This window comes from Sinohyriopsis cumingii, unplaced genomic scaffold (genome assembly GCF_028554795.1).
Source record: "Sinohyriopsis cumingii isolate HCF-2022 unplaced genomic scaffold, ASM2855479v2 utg000400l, whole genome shotgun sequence".
NCBI classification, from domain to species: domain Eukaryota; kingdom Metazoa; phylum Mollusca; class Bivalvia; order Unionida; family Unionidae; genus Sinohyriopsis; species Sinohyriopsis cumingii.
In genome coordinates, this window is record NW_028315895.1 from 1,496,269 (window position 1) to 1,513,074 (window position 16,806).

Sequence of the window (16,806 nt, forward strand, 5' to 3'; positions counted from 1 at the left end):
AGGTTTGATATATATGATAAATTATCCACAGATTAAACGCAATGTTTTATTACTTTACGGCACAGGCTGGTTAAAGATGACTAATATTTCGGAGTTATTGTCCCTATCTCATGCTAATTTGACGTTTCTGAACAGTAAAAATTAAACGTTAAATGATTTGCCCTTTCTGACAAAGCTACATTACCTCCACTGGTCTTGACCCATTTTTCTTCAAAGATCTGAAATGAAAATGCTATTAAGCTTTGCATACTCCGTACATAAGATCTGCTGTAGTGGCAATAACAGTATAGGAGTATGGCGTCCATACAAACATTACAGTACACCTGTATCTACCAGTAATGCAGATCATCATGCAATGTCAGTTTATAACTAACATATTCTGTAAATTTGTGTCATATATTGGCTATAATGAAATCTAAATAATGAGTTCTGATATTAGACTACAATCTGGAGTAAACTAATTTCGAGAGAGAGAGAGAGATTAAATATACACTGTTGTATTGAATTATAATGCAGAAAATTAGAGCAACACTTATACGAGTATTTGACCATAAAAGTAGAATAATATATATATTGGATCCTAATTACACCTGCATGATGTGATGCATACGTTTCCCAATTTCAACCCCATGCTAAATGACTGGTGAAGAAGAACACTCGACTTTATTCATTAAAAATGAGACCATGAATAAAGCAATCATCACATATTTTCTGGAGATACATACAAGATTTTACAGGAGTGCCCATTTCAAAGACATTTATGAAACGAGTCGAAATATTTGTATCCGTTGTGGGCTTAGGTGATTTAAATATTTAATCTGTTTGAAGAGTTGCTTAAATTTCATTTCAAGCGAGCAGATATGCAAGATTCTGTTTATCACTTAACATATAGTACCTCTATTATTTGACATAACCACAGAGCAGCGTAGTGGACCGACTTTGAAATACATTTCGATCGCTTGATCTTTACGCTGTTCCTTTCAATAACCTTATGATGTAAATTTGGAACATCATGATATGTTATTACACATTAACTATCTAAAAACTATGGCATGTGTATATTAACGTAAATAATATGCTTGACTTGACATGTGTCAAATTATTATGCATACAATTATTCTTTAGTCTAAAATTGTTGTATAATTGGTGACCATTGACCTTGTTGTTATAAATATCATTTACTATGAGACATTGGAGTCAAAGCAATGCAAGAAAAATATACAAAGAGTATACTGACGAAAGACCAAGATGATACGGCGTACAATGTGGTATGTGACATAGCTTTTACTAATTATATAGTTTATTCTTGTTGCTATCCATTCAGCTCAGACGATTGATTATAACAGATAAAACTAAAATGTGTTTGACGTCCAATCAGTCTGATGATTGTTTTCACTTCTAGTTAATAACGATTAGTACATTATTATTAATCTAACCCGTTTGGTTTCTAGGAATTGTGGATTATACTCGTCAAACCGAATGTATATTCTTTTGATGCTGGAGAAGGGACTGTTTTTGGCAAATCTCTTCACGCAGGAGATGAGGGTACTTGCAAACAACTTTATGCTCCGCCCAATGTTAGGAACCAAAAAGGTTACAGAAGGAACTCCACTTCCATCTGCCTTTTGGATACATTTGTAGAAAAACATGTCCATGTCCTAGAATATTAATATTTTATAAATTATAAACTTGTAATGCAACAATTTGTATAAACCCGCACAAAGCAATATGTAATGTAATGTGTCGAACAGTTTTCGGTCTAATTTCCTTAAATAGAATGATTAACCTCTTTAGACACAATGATCCACACTTTAATCCCAAATAATGTATTAAATAATGGCTTAACCTTAAATCCATGAAAAGTATTTGTATGATGTTTATCAAGTCTTTACTTTCTGCAGCGAAGCAATATTCATGAGAGAAAAAATATGACAGGCAAACATTATCTAATAATTGTTATAGATTTAAGAAGTTTACATTCTGATTCTATTATTTTGGCTGATTTATAGGAATGTAATATCTCTCTCATCCACTAACATGCATACAAAGTTTTCTTTACATAATCTAATTTTTTTACGTGTCGTAACTTATTGAAGAAAACAACTCTCAACTTGCATTCATACAGATTTCCTTACTGGACACATTTATAGCATGTAAACCATGACATTAAAATCTCAGTAAAATCAGTTAAACACTAAATACGTTTCAAAGTTTAAAGAGACAGGTATGTGAATGGCTTTTATCAATTTTCATTCAGGAGCATGAAAATGTAATAATCGAAGATACAACAAGCAGTAAGTCATTTAATTTGGGCTCATTAGTAAACCTGTATGTATGAAAAATTTAAATGAGCAAACACCAGATACATATAATGTTAGATAACATGTAAGCTTAGTATTTCCAATTGTCCATTTGTAGGTTATTATTATTTAATTATTAACCGAATACTAATTAAATAATGTTGGGGAGCTTGACCCCGAATCAAAGACGGAAAGGTTGCTTGATGCCTCCCTCGGGTTCCTGCTTTTATTGGCGAATACAACCAGGACCCCATGTTGTCGATGAATACAACCGGGTCCTTCAGGTCAGGATCACCAGTGAGATTGTTGTAGGCTCAGACTTGGTGGCATAATGAGCAAGATCCACGTGCGTTCCATGTAATGCCCAAAGATGTCAGCCAGTATGACACGCATGATCCTTGCCATCAGCATTCTAAACAAGCCAGAGGGTCAACAGCAGCGAAGCAGCAAGCAATGCGCCTGATGTCGGATCGCGATTCAACATCTTCAACACATCAATGGATGCGGGCCACAGAATTAGAAGGGCCCATCACCATATTTGTGAACAGGATGTGTTGAGTGGGTGATGAGAAAAACCAATGGATTGCCACCACGATGTGAGTGCAGGAACACAATGAGGACTGGCGATGGCTCTAGGTCATACAAGTTGAAAACGAACAGTCAGTGAGGCATTACCAACAATGCCATCCAGTGAATTCCCCAGCTATGCGAGGTACTGATGTCAATTATTAGCCTCATTCCTGCTGCATCCCGAAATGCACTCTGTCTCATTTTGCATGCAGTTGTCTTTCAGGTACTCTAGTCATCTGGTGAGCCACAGCAAGTCAAAACTGTATGGGCTCTTACTGATGCTGCATGAGTCGGATATCCTGATTAATTTTTGCCTTTACATTTTTGGGAAGCCTGGTGTCCATCTTTGCCCAGAGCCGACGCCTTACCAGAGGCCACTAGAACAGAGATCTCTGTCGCCCTGGTAGAAGTCATCAGGAAATAACCTTCAAAACTGCACAGAAAGATCAAGGTTGATGCACTGCTTGGTCATAGTGCCAGCTCGGTAGCTTTTATCCTGTACCGTTGTGCGCATACAAGAATGGTGAATGTCAAGTGCATAAGCATCAAACAACCATCTTAGACCAGCTGGCCTTTGAAAGTGAAACACATTGTTGTTCGCATTAAATCGCAGGAGTGTGTGTAAATGCCTTGTGCTGTACTTTATATGATCGATTGGGGCCAAAACTACCCTTATTTATTCACTATCCCCTCCAGCAGCCTTATTTTATCTGCATCTTATCATCTGCAGATCAGTGAGAATTGTCTTCAGACTGCCAAGCCGACCAATGACCTCAGGGTACACCTGAGGTAATATGGAGAGCGGAATGTATAGCAAAGTTAACGAAAATGGTGTTGCGCGTTGAATCATTTTTCGAGCAACCTCACTGACCAGGGCCTGCTTATCAGTTGGCATGGCCACCAGCAGAGGGAAGCTATCTTGCATTACTTCTTTATCATGACCTTCATACCACCTTAGACGGCGAGGATCAGAATTCCTTCCAGAGTGGCTGTATTGACTGCGTTGACCGCGCAAGGGTTCTCTCCATTTGTCGCAGTTATCGGTCAGAGCTAATGCCACCTTTGGCACTACGTTGATGATGAATCTGAAAATGTTGACAAGAAAACCCACCATCCTTCACTTAGTATGAGTCTCATTTTGAGTCCACTATCACAACTGGGATTGCGCACTTTTATGCGTTCATTGTGCGTGGTCTGGTGGCTGGGTCTTATAAACTAGCTGACTGAGATATGGTTGAGGATGTTGAGGCCGATTGAAGGAGTTTCCCTATGCAGGTGCAGCAGGTGGCCAGACTGGCTGGTAAGCGTGAAGCATAGGTTGTGGGATAGTGTTGCTGACCTTAAAATCCATGTAGGAGCTGCTCACTGTGTCACTAGTGAGATATCAGCGGATTTCTACCTGCTTCATGATCTACCACTGAGCCTTTTGGATGAGATTGAAAGAAATCAGATGGCATTCAAAGTCACGGTGACGTCGCCAAAAAGTATGAGTAGGTGGTTGGCCGAGATGTCGTCAAAATCAATAGACGCAGACATTTGGACACCTGTAGTAGACCTGCAGTGGTGTCAAAGTAGAGGCTTTGAGCAGAGTTGGAAAGATTGTGTCAATTGCCGATGCCTGCTCTAAGCCTGCCAAGATTATCTGAGTGGTGCGCATCGAAGACTGTTAATACATTGCACGTGAGAGGCCGAGTCAGTGATATTACAATTATCTCTAATGCCTGAAATACGTGCTCATATATAAGATCATTCTGGCCCACACCTCTTTGTCCCTGAAAGAAGAGGTTACCTGACTTGATGGCGAAAGGCTGGTTGACGCCATCCCCTCCACTGCCTACAACTTCCTAGGCCTTCAAGGAAATGTCACCCTAACTCACTATGTGCGGACCATGTTTCAGCACTTAAATGTGTCCAAAGAGCTGTACCCACCATGCCACCGATCTAGTGCTGTTGTTGGCTGGATACACACGTTATACGTGACTGATTTTAAATATCTGGCTACCCCATCATATACCAATAATCACCCAATGAGTGGGGTGCTGTGATGCAGATCTGGTCGTTGAATGGTCGCTATCGCATAATGTGAAACTCTAATCACATACTTCACACTGTTTCAGACTTTCTTCGACTTTAGCTTCGGCATTAGCAACTATGTCCTTGGGTCATGTTTTAAGTAGGTTTTTTAATCTGGCCTCCAGAGGGTACGTGGCTCTTGGCAGACGTTGTAATCAGTTCGGAAGTTGGGATCAGGGTGTGGTCAGAAAGATTGTTATGACTTCAAGCGTTGGGTCGGGCTTTGATGTGTTTAAAGTGTTTGACGTGTCAACTTGAAATATTTCACAACAGCGATTATTCCCTAATGTTTCATCTTGCTTTGAACGTTTCACATGTACTTGGATTTGTGTGTGCTTATGTCATGTAATGAAGTTGGCAATTGTTTGCTATACCTCCTTGAGAAATTATGAAAGCAAAGTGACAATGTATTAATATACAAATAGTGCATGCCTCTGTAAAGTACGTTTGTGAATAAATAGATTCTAAACATCTCCAATCATAGCTCAAATGATTAACAAGTCATTTATCAAAATGTATGCAAGACCGTTAAGATATAAATTATATTTTGTCATAGTTGATAACTCATATGTTTAAATAACCAAAGATTTGTCTGTTTAAAACCAATGCATTTATTGTGGCTTTTTATAATATTTAAGAGTATTTTGTCAGATCTTGCAAGACTTGAATGCAACGACGTTTCAGCCAGACTTCACCGAGTTTCCCATTAATTTGTATTAGGAACTTTGTCATGAAATATAAAAATTGCTGCGATTGATTATATCAAGAAAGGAAAAGAAGACTGCTTATGGGCTATATTTAAAAAAAAAATTAAATAATGTCAAATGCATACATTTATCTTGAACATTTTAAGAATATACATACCTGGCGTTCGATTCATTTTAACATTATATTCACAGAAGAGACATGTTTTGAAGACATACGGCAAAACCCATTTCTCCCACACTTGATATGTTGCCTAAAATATATCTTACAATGATTTCAGTTATACTGGATTTTCATGCAATGCAAACTAAAACAAAAACTTGTAACTTTTGTAAATGTAAAATCAGGACCCACACCTGTCTATCTAATTTCGGAGTACCGAAGAAAACTCCTATGTTACTGTAGTTATGCTCTAAGATGAAAATTTCGCTGGATGTGAAGCCTTTTGGGAATTGCATCGTTCCTTCTTTCTTTCTTTGTAGAGATTGACTAAGAAATAGATTATGCCTTGAATACAGCTGCATCTTGTTCTCTAGATAGTCATGGAGTTCTCCTCTGGGCTGCCCTACATCAGTTACACCACAGATGACATGCACGGACTTCATCTGCATATGCAATTCTAGAGTACTATAGTCATCAACAAGAATGTAAACATGATCCTAATTGATAAAAACTAATTGGCATTAAGCAGAAAACATGTTATCACTATTTAATTTGTTTTATAAATACTAATGACTTCCTTTTTCTTGTGATTCATCATCATGACCTCTAGCTGAATATGACATTTATTGAGAACATTGGATAAAACATACTATAACATTTTTTCGATAATTAGCAAAATTTAAATTGACATCCTTGTTAACATTATACAATATTATACAACCCATGTTTTCATGCTTTAATTCGTCACATATTTGTGTTCTGTTTTAGGCATATATATTGATCCAAATAAGTAGCTAGAGTGATTGTTGCGAATTCATTAAGTTTCGTATGTTTGTAATTAACTAACCGGTGCGATTTCTATATTGAATTACTATAGATTTTACATTAATTAAATTCAAATTGTTTAACTGAAAGGAGAATATTATCTAAGATCTGTCTTGCCTTATTTGCTGGAATTCCACCATCTGTACAATGGAGTTTATAAATCTGGAGTGATGCAAAGAAGAAGAAAACGAAAATAGATAAAATAAAATGTATGTCTAGACTATTTAAAATCGTCACTGTAAGAATGATTGTATTCATTACCTTGAACAGAGTCCAAACTTTGGTTCCCAAAACCAGAACTTAGATATGTAGTAATCAACACTAAAAGCATGCCGCCTAAAATATACCAGTAAATTATCAGAACCAACATTTTAAAAATTGTATAGGAAAAGGAATCACTTGTATCAGCCTGATTCCCCTCGATATAGTTCATATTCATCTAAACCTCAAAATAAAAGGTAATATATATATATTGTTAGGTTTCTTACAAGGATTTAGTTATTTTCGACTGGATGGGGAGATCAGGTGGATTCGTTTACAATGTGGGATATTGCAAAATGTCACTTAGTGAGTAGAAGAATGTGTTTTGGCCAGTATATGGGTATATGTGGAAAGAATCGAGCTATTAATTCGTTCCTATTTTAAACTCTTATATCCTATGTTTTTTATTGTTACATCAGTCTGCGTATGTGTTTAATGTTGTGTCTAGATATACTTTGAGAGAAGATATATGTTGGGATTATTAATTGGAGTTGCAAAGTAGTCATTAAACTAAAATATCTGTGACTATTTTGAATTTACTCAGAGGAGTTCCGGACAATGCCATTTTGATACATTACGGCTGCTGGAAAACCAATGCATTCGAGTATCTTTAATTCTTTGAAATATTTGATTATTTTGGACTTTTGTAGAACTTAAGAGGATTAGTTTGGAATTAATTCATAAAAATTTAAGTTCCTCTTCAAATTTCATGTTAACTTTAATAACTGAATTATTTAAGTTTAACACAACTACTTGGTTCTGCTCCCTTCTGTCACTTAGTTTATGAGCATAGAGTCGTAAAAGAAATATTGAGTTTGCATGTGATCTAAATTTTAGAAATATTTCAAGGAATTTAGAATTTATTTTTAAAACTTATATTTTATCATTTGGAATTTTAGAGATAGTCGTACAGCAATGCAATTGGAATATATTTTAGCACCATGTTTTACATTTAAATACTACGATTCATTACGATTGCCATTTACTCTGGAGACGATTTGTGACCCCCTTTGCAATGAGGTGATATAACTAAACATACTGGTATCTTTGTCATGAATTATACATAATTCACCATGCAATTAATTCATGAAGAATCTCACCCATAGTTGGGGTTCAAATCGATTGTAAAAGTGTACATTGGAAATTTATGTTGTGTTTAATCATAGCACTTTAAAATTAAATTATTAATTTCTGTACATTTTAATATCACTGGTAATACTGAAAAACAGTGGAGAATCACAAAAGCATGTTCCATGGTTAAATTGATTAATATACTAGCATTTAAAAAACTGTGCAGATTACAGTACCTTTACAAATAATATACCTGATTTGTGTCAAACATGCCTTGGGTGTAAGAGTGAATGGCCTAAATGATTACGAGCTCTCAAACTGCTGCCAAAGACTAATGTCTGTAAAGTATGATAAGTTTGACATGGTCTCTCTGGAGATGTGGACAAAATAGTTGTTTTGCCTAGTTCACTGAGAGGACAGTCAAATAACAAATAAATAAGAACCATTGGAACGGTGTGCATATATTAAGAATAAGTTTTTCACCTAGTTGATGTGATACTGAAACATCATCCTGGCCTATGTATTTATTTCCGACAAAGTGAATCATGCACAGTTAAGTCAATCAATCTGAAGAAGTACTAATTATTTTTCCACCCGACTATAGTAAGAAAACGTCTTCGTGTACTTTTCTAAGTTTAAGTCACCTAATTGTGAAGAAAGCCACCCAATACAAACCTTTTTTTAAATGGTTTTATAACAGTCATTGACAAAAACTTGCTAAATCGTTAATAAAATGACAACTACCTTCTGGGTTGCTATAGAAGACATAATGCTGATATGGTATCCACCCAAAACACAATTGTCGTAGAGTATTTGCCATAAACAGTTCCTCCTCTCTGTTTTTATTCAAACTGACTAGGCCTATATATATATATATATATATATATATATATATATATATATATATATATATATATATATATATGTGTGTGTGTGTGTGTGTGTGTGTGTGTGTGTTCAATAACAATTCCTTCTCATCGGTTTGGAAGCCACACTATGTGGGTGAGTCATTACAGGCAATTATTTGGTTCGGCAGATAATATGAAATGAATCAGACACATTACAGACAGTGTACCATGCCAAAGACTAATATGGCCTTCATGGTCTTAACCATTTTGAATTCACACTGAAACTGCGGTCTGCATTCCCTATTAGTATGTCATTGATATTGTTTACAAGTGGCTTTCTTCTTCATAAATAAAGTTTTTATACAGCACATTTTGTTCTAACATGCCTCCTGACAGCACATCACTATGAAATATTAACGTAGTTATAGCAATATCATATAAATATTTACCAATACATACTTGTACTACGCCCAATTGTACATTGGAATTCCAATATAACCTAGTATATGCCTCAGGGATAAAAATTCCAATCCATCACTGAACTGACTGAAATTTAATTTTCTTTCTGGATTATACACCCCACGCTCACCCTATCGAGTCTAGTATGGACAATTCTATAGACATAGGAATTTGCAACAATCAGTTGCATGTTGGTAAATGTTGCTGTTTTATATTAAGAATCTAGAGATATTTACTGAACTAGCAGAACAAAGATTATTAGCCTCATTCCTGCTGCATCCCGGCACGCACTCTGTCTCATTTTGCATGCAGTTTGTCCTTGAGGTACTCCAGTCACCTGGTATGCCACAGCAAGTCAAAACTGGATGGGCTCTTACTGATGCTGCGTGAGTCGGATATCCTGATTATTTTCTGCCTTTACATTTTTGGGCAGCCTGGTGTCCATCTTTGCCCAGAGCCGAAGCCTTACCAAGGCCACTAGAACAGAGATCTATGTCGTCTTGGTGGAAGTCATCAGGAAATAACCTTCAAAACTGCACAGAAAGATCAAGGTCGATGCACTGCTTGGTCATAGTGCCAACTCAGTAGCTTTTATCCTGTACCGTTGTGAGCATACACGAATGGTGACTGTCAAGTGCATAAGCATCAAACCACCATTTTGATACATTATGGCTGCTGGAAAACCAATGCATTCGAGTATCTTTAATTCTTTGAAATATTCGATTATTTTGGACTTGCGTAGAACTGGAGAGGATTAGTTTGGATTTAATGCATAATAATTTAAGTTCCTCTTCAAATTTCATGTTAACTTTAATAACTGAATTATTTAAGTTTAACACAACTACTTGGTTCTGCTACCTTCTGTCACTTAGTTTATGAGCATAGAGTCGTAAAAGAAATATTGAGTTTGCATGTGATCTAAATTTTAGAAATATTTCAAGGTATTTAAAATTTATTTTTAAATTTATATTTTCATTTGGAATTTTCTAACGTATCTATAGCTATCGATGTGATCAGCCAGAGTAGACCCAAACCATCATTTTTTGGGTGGCAATTTTAATATTGGTAGCACCATGTTTTACATTTAAATACTACGGTTCATTACGATTCCCATTTACTATGGGGATGATTTGTGATCCCATTTGCAAAGAGGTGATATAACTAAACATACTGGTATCTTTGCCATGAATTATACATAATACGCCATGTAATTTATCCATGAAGAATCTCATCCATAGTTGGGGTTCAAATCGATTGCAAAGATTTACATTGGAAATTTATGTTCTGTTTAATCATAGCGCTTTAAAATTAAATTATTAATTTCTGTACATTTTAATATCACTGGTAATACTGCAAAACAGTGGAGAATCACAAAAGCATGTTCCATGGTTAAATTGATTAATATACTAGCATTTAAAAAACTGTGCAGGTTACTGTACGTTTACAAATAATATACCTGATTGGTGTCAAACATGCCTTGTGTGTAAGAGTGAAAGGCCTAAATGATTAAGAGCTCTCAAACTGCTGCCAAAGACTAATGTCTGTAAAGTGTGATAAGTTTGACATGGTCTTTATGGAGATGTGGACAAAACACTTGTTTTACCTGGTTCACTGAGAGGACACTCACATAACAAATAAATAAGAACCATTTAAACAGTGTACATTCATTAAGAATAAGTTTTTCACCTAGTTGATGCGATAGTGAAACATTTTCCTGGCCTATGTATCCATTTCGGACAAAGTGAATCATGCATATAAGTCAATCAGTCTGAAGAAGTACTGAATTATTTTTCCACCCAACCATAGCAAGAAAACCTGTTCGTGTACTTTTCTAGGTTGAAGTCACCTAATTGTGAAGAAAGCCACCCAATACGAACCTTTTGTAAATGGTTTAATAATGATCATTGACAAAAACTTGCTAAATCGTTAATAAAAAGACAAATTCCTTCTGTGTTGCTATGGAATACGTAATGCTGATATGGTATCCACCCAAAACACAATTGTCGTAGAGTTTTTGCCATACAAAGTTCCTCTCTGTTATTATTCAAACTGACTAGGCGAGTGTATATATATATATATATATATATATATATATATATATATATATATATATATATATATATATATATATATATATATATATATGTTCAATAAAAATTCTTTCTGGTTGGTGTGGAAGCCACACAAAATGTGGGTGAGTTATTGCAGGCAATTATTTGGTTCGGCAGATAATATGAAATGAATCAGACACATTACGGACAGTGGACCTTGCCATAGACTAATATGGCCTTCATGGTATTAACCATTTTGAATTCACACTTAAACTGCGGTCTGCATTCCCTCTTAGTATTTTATTAATATTGCTTACAAGTGGCTTTCTTCTTCATAAATAAAGTTTTTATACAGCACATTTTGTTCTAACACGCCGCCTGACAGCACATCACTATGAAATATTAACGTAGTTAGAGCATTATCATATAAAGTCATAACCTTATGTTTTTAATATTTACCAATACATACTTGTACTTTGCCCCATTGTACATTGGAATTCCAATATAACCTAGTATATGCCTAGTATATGCCTGAAGGATAAAAATTCCAATCCATCACTGAACTGACTGAAATTCAATTTTCTCTCTGGATTATACACCCCACGCTCACTCTGCAATAATGTAAGTGTCTTTGGAATTTTCACTTGTATTATAGGCAAGTAAATTCTTTGCTGATTCAAAGTAAGTTGCTCGTTTTAACTTTTTTCTGTTACATATTTAAGATCCAGATTCATAACATGATCTTGAGCCAAATTATCTCTTCTCCACATAAACATTTATGAGTTCTTTATATTTGAATCTGCCACCTGTGAATTTCAACATCTGCTTTTTTTTTCGGTGCCTGTCAAAGTTAATTCAGCTCAGGTGCCTTTAAAGTAAATTTCATGTTTTTATTTTATTTTTATATCATCCATGTTTTCAACTCTACAACTCTATTTATCACCATAAGAGTTATCGAGTCTACTAATTAAACACAAATATGGTGAATGAAATCAATAAGGTTCCTTGTTTTCCTTGCAGGTATTCCACAAAACAGTCAATCTTGTTTCGCTAATATACACGAGGAACAAGGCAACAACACCTATTCATCGCACTGGAATGTTTAGCTTTCATGCCGAGAATGCACTATAAAAAAAACATTACTTTTTGCATTGCTGTACGACTGTCTCTATATTGGTACATTATACTGTTAGAGAAATCCCACAAAAAGTGCGTCACTTAGAGGCAAGTATCTGTCAAAATGATATAATTTGCAAAGGGTTTCAGTTTGATTGAAAATATTTAATACTTTGACAGTGCATCAAAAAAGATTATCAAATAGTCAAATGATGTGTAATTGTTTCTTTAAAACTTGCTCTTTATATCTTGAATTATCTTCATCACCTTATGTTTGCTTCGAGCTGCTGATGATTGCACAGTAAAATAACAGCCGACACTAAATGCTGTCTCATAAAGCTAAAATAATGACGTGCGTTTGCAAATTTCTAGCCTTTAAACAGAGTAAACAGAACTGTTTTAAATTATTTTAATGACAATCCGAATATCTCAATTATGATAACTTTAACATCTTGCTTATTGTCAATACAATGTCCATCAGCTACACATTATTATTCCCCTTGCATATTGTATTATAGTATGAGAATCGATCACCGTAATATATAGATAGATAGATATAATGATCATCATCACAATCGATATTCCAGGTGCATAGTACAGTGATATCTGGCATAGTAAATCCTAGAAAGTTACTAATGTATACGTAATTTTTTGACGATTGCAATTCAAGTTTAATTGTTTTGAATGCTATACGTTGTGCATAAAAATGCAAACGATTGCAAGGTATTACATTTGTCATTAATTACGCTATGTTTAGTACAAAGAACAAGCACAGCAATATGCGGATGACTAAATTTAGAATACTCACATATTCCCATTCGTTGTATGTGGAATTAAGCACAACAGTTACATGTCTTTCCTTGAACACTGCAAAATTAATGTTTTGTTTCATTTTATTTTAAACATGTCACGTTTAGTATTTCAAAATATAAATAACTATGAACCAGAATTTCTTCTGAGATGCACATGTGTCATAGAAATAAATAGTGATCTTTCATTACCTTCATAAGCAGAATTAAGATTGGAACCAATGGAGATTATGTCGGGATATCAGATAGATTTTCTGCCTTTATTTCCACAGCCTGAATTATGCTATATAATTCATTGCTGTCATCACAGCAACATAGGTACCTAATGAATCATATAAGCAACTTTTGTTAAAGTCAGGATAACTGCGATGAAGAAATAAAACAATTTTTCCAGCTTTTATGTCTTTTATTGTCTCTGACCAGAAACTAACAGGATCATAAAAAGTCCATTTCAGTATTATGCTGTTTCTGTAACATGAAAATACCAGTAACCACAATATATTGATTTATGGGTCTAAGTGCTACTGACATAATCTGTATCACACAAAATCTAGAAACTACACACATTCCAGTCTCCAATGGTTTCTAACCGGATTCAGAAACCTATACATATGTTAGGAAGCAAGTTCTTGCTAAATAGCCGTTAACAATAAGCATCTTACCAAAAGGAATTGTTTTCTTTGTGAAATGCCAAGATAACAAAAGCCTCCCCCCTTCCAAAATTTAATAAAGCATACAAAAATATATTGATGTTTGTAAAAGGTGTTTAGTTCTAGTGCCCCATTGCAAAATATTGAAAATGGGTTAATTGTTCAAAACCATAATTAAGTCATCTACCTTTAGATATAAACATGCCTACCATATTTATTTGTCCATCTCAGGCAGTTTTTCCTCAGTCCTGCTAACATTATTCCTTCAACAGAATCTAACAGTTCTCATATGTGTAAACAAAATAAAATTCCTGCTACGGTTTATAAATCTAATCTTGTCATCTACATATGCCAGCACAATTTCATTACGCTACCTTGCATGGTGTCTATGGTGTGTTGTGTGCACTACTGAGATATTAGTTGTTACTAATTGTATATTTACATTACCATTTAAGTATCCAACGTGTTTGTGAACACTCCAAAATATTCCAGAAAATGTAATGACAGCCCCCACATAAAATTCTAATACTCTAGATAATTTGTATATGGGAATGTTTCCAGAAATTAACAAAAGAAAGGTATTGGTAAAGACGTAACCCTGTATTGCAATCTTCACAAACTCTTATCATTTATAACCCTACAGCATTTAGTAAATCCTCCATGAGAATTGGAAAATGACAGGAAATAAACGAGTTTTAAAAATAACCATCTTCTACACTTTTACTGTCATTTCCTAAATTATGATGCAAAAAAGTAAAGTTTGTTTTGCATAAATACGTCTACTTAAATGCTTTTGATAGTTCCAAATGTGCTGTAAAATTTCTTGAGGGATTGTACACGTCAATAAAAACAGGTTCAAAACAAGACTATCAAATGCGATGCTATTAAGTTCCTTTGTAATTTAGTATTGCTATATATGTAGTTAAATTAGAGCCACTGCGCTAACGAGAAACGTTATGCAATTTGAAAATAAAATTATAGCGGCTTCGGCTGGTAACTGAAACTGCAATTTCACTGATTTTATTTAGCTTCATTAACATTTAGAAACAAACAAACTATACCAGCACATGTTTGTATACATGTACTTTGCATGCAGCAAGAGAAAGCATGTATGTGTCAGTAGTGCGGTTAGAAAATTAAAATGGAAGCTTCATAGTTCTTCAAATAAACTGAAAGAAGTTTTTGAATCCTTTAGAAGCTTCATATAAACTTTCAAATACCCCTTTGAAAAAAAGAAACTGCCTCGAAACCATTACTTCTCAATTTATACGTAGTTATAGCTTCCTTCTACTACAAGCTCTCGTTCCAATGCAGATTGCAGTTAAGCAGTATCATAGAAAACAAAAACAGCGTTTGTTGTTTCCATTAAAAAGTTATTGCAGAAACTGATGAAGTAGTTTCTGTTGCAGAAACTAAGAAGAAACTTGCACTTCCATCTTCAACAAAACACAATGAGAGTTTTTGTTTGAATCTTTCTTGAAACTACAATAATGGTTTCTGTAAAGCTGAAACTGCTGGCAGTATTATGTTTCAGATAAACTGGTAATTCCTCAGATACTAGTAAAATCCACTATTTTTTAGATTTCTTCATGCTTTTATGGCATAATTTGCTTTCATAAATGATAAATGTATTAATTACATATGTCATTGAGCATTTCATGACCGGAATTTGTTCATACGAGATAAATATTAACACATTCATTACAGAGTTTCAAAAGAAATAAAATGACCACGCACCTGAAAAAACTGATACTGAGCCCATACTAAATGATAACATAGCATGCACTATATGCATTATTTCATACGTGTACAGCATTTACCCACATGTACGAGTGTACACATTTTCCTATTTAGCATAATATCTTCTAAGCTTCTGAAACATTAGGTAGTATGACAAAAATAATTGGCATGGTTTTAATTGATATATTAGTCATTCAGTAAGACGAAAACCATTTTAAGTAAGATAAATATTCTTTACATACAGACACTTTGCTATCATATAGCATGCATGCGATATATGACCAAAAAAGGCGTGACATCAGAGTAAAAACATGTTTGCGTTATCTCGAGTTTGAGGTCAACTTACGCTAATTACCCTCAGAATAATGCTAGTCACAATCCATCTTGAGATAACATAGATATGAAAGCAGATCATTCGGGTTTGATAATCGTATGCATAGTTTGACACTTAAAACAATATGAACAAATCGAGGTCTAAACTGAAGTATACGATGCTCATAATTTAGGCAATATCTTTAGCTCATTTTGCATTTATCATTGCAGTCATATTTGGAATGTTACTATTTATACTTTTCATATATGAACTTCCAATCGTTCACCACAATGTAGCTATATAATTCCTTTTGATTGGAAAATAAATAAAGTAAATGTTCCTTTCTATCCACAACAGAGAGGAAAACGTCTCATTACTAACAGTGACAATAAAATGTAATTAGCTTTAAACATATGAACGGTAAATTATTTATAAGTTTAATTTTGTGGGTACATAATGTGAACAATGCATGTCATAAATAACTGGGCTGATGGAAGTACTAAGTAATCGATGCCCTACTTTTAGTGTGAAATCAAATACAGCTTAGAGTGTCATTATTTATTTCAAGTTCCATTTCAAGTACGATTCATGACTTACTTAAGTAATAAAGCTGAATTTATAATGCTTAAGAGCAGCTACTCCTTGCATTATATGGTGATGAAGGTAAAGAAGAAAAAATTCATCTTTTTCGATGTTATGAGTGACCTACCAAATAATCCATAAAATTTACTTGTAATTATAGAAAATTCCTCTTTTAAGATTTTGTGTTAAATAGGATTAAATTTTCCAGAAAAAAGTGATTAAACAAACATACCTTTCACAGAGCTGACATCGGAAATCTATAGAAAAAGAT

At 34.4% G+C, this 16,806-nt stretch overlaps 1 protein-coding gene across 1 annotated transcript in view; it reads right to left on the minus strand.

Annotated features, from left to right (window-relative positions):
- LOC149774192 (uncharacterized) overlaps positions 1-16,806 on the minus strand; it is an 85,718-nt gene that overhangs the window by 19,283 nt on the left and 49,629 nt on the right. Inside the window, exons 12-17 of the mRNA XM_089945704.1 lie at positions 16,768-16,792; positions 13,250-13,308; positions 6,753-6,797; positions 6,005-6,253; positions 1,437-1,658; positions 185-218 (exon numbers count right to left, since the gene is read on the minus strand). Coding sequence (XP_089801830.1) covers positions 185-218; positions 1,437-1,658; positions 6,005-6,253; positions 6,753-6,797; positions 13,250-13,308; positions 16,768-16,792 — 634 coding nt within the window. The remainder of the gene's footprint in view (positions 1-184; positions 219-1,436; positions 1,659-6,004; positions 6,254-6,752; positions 6,798-13,249; positions 13,309-16,767; positions 16,793-16,806) is intronic.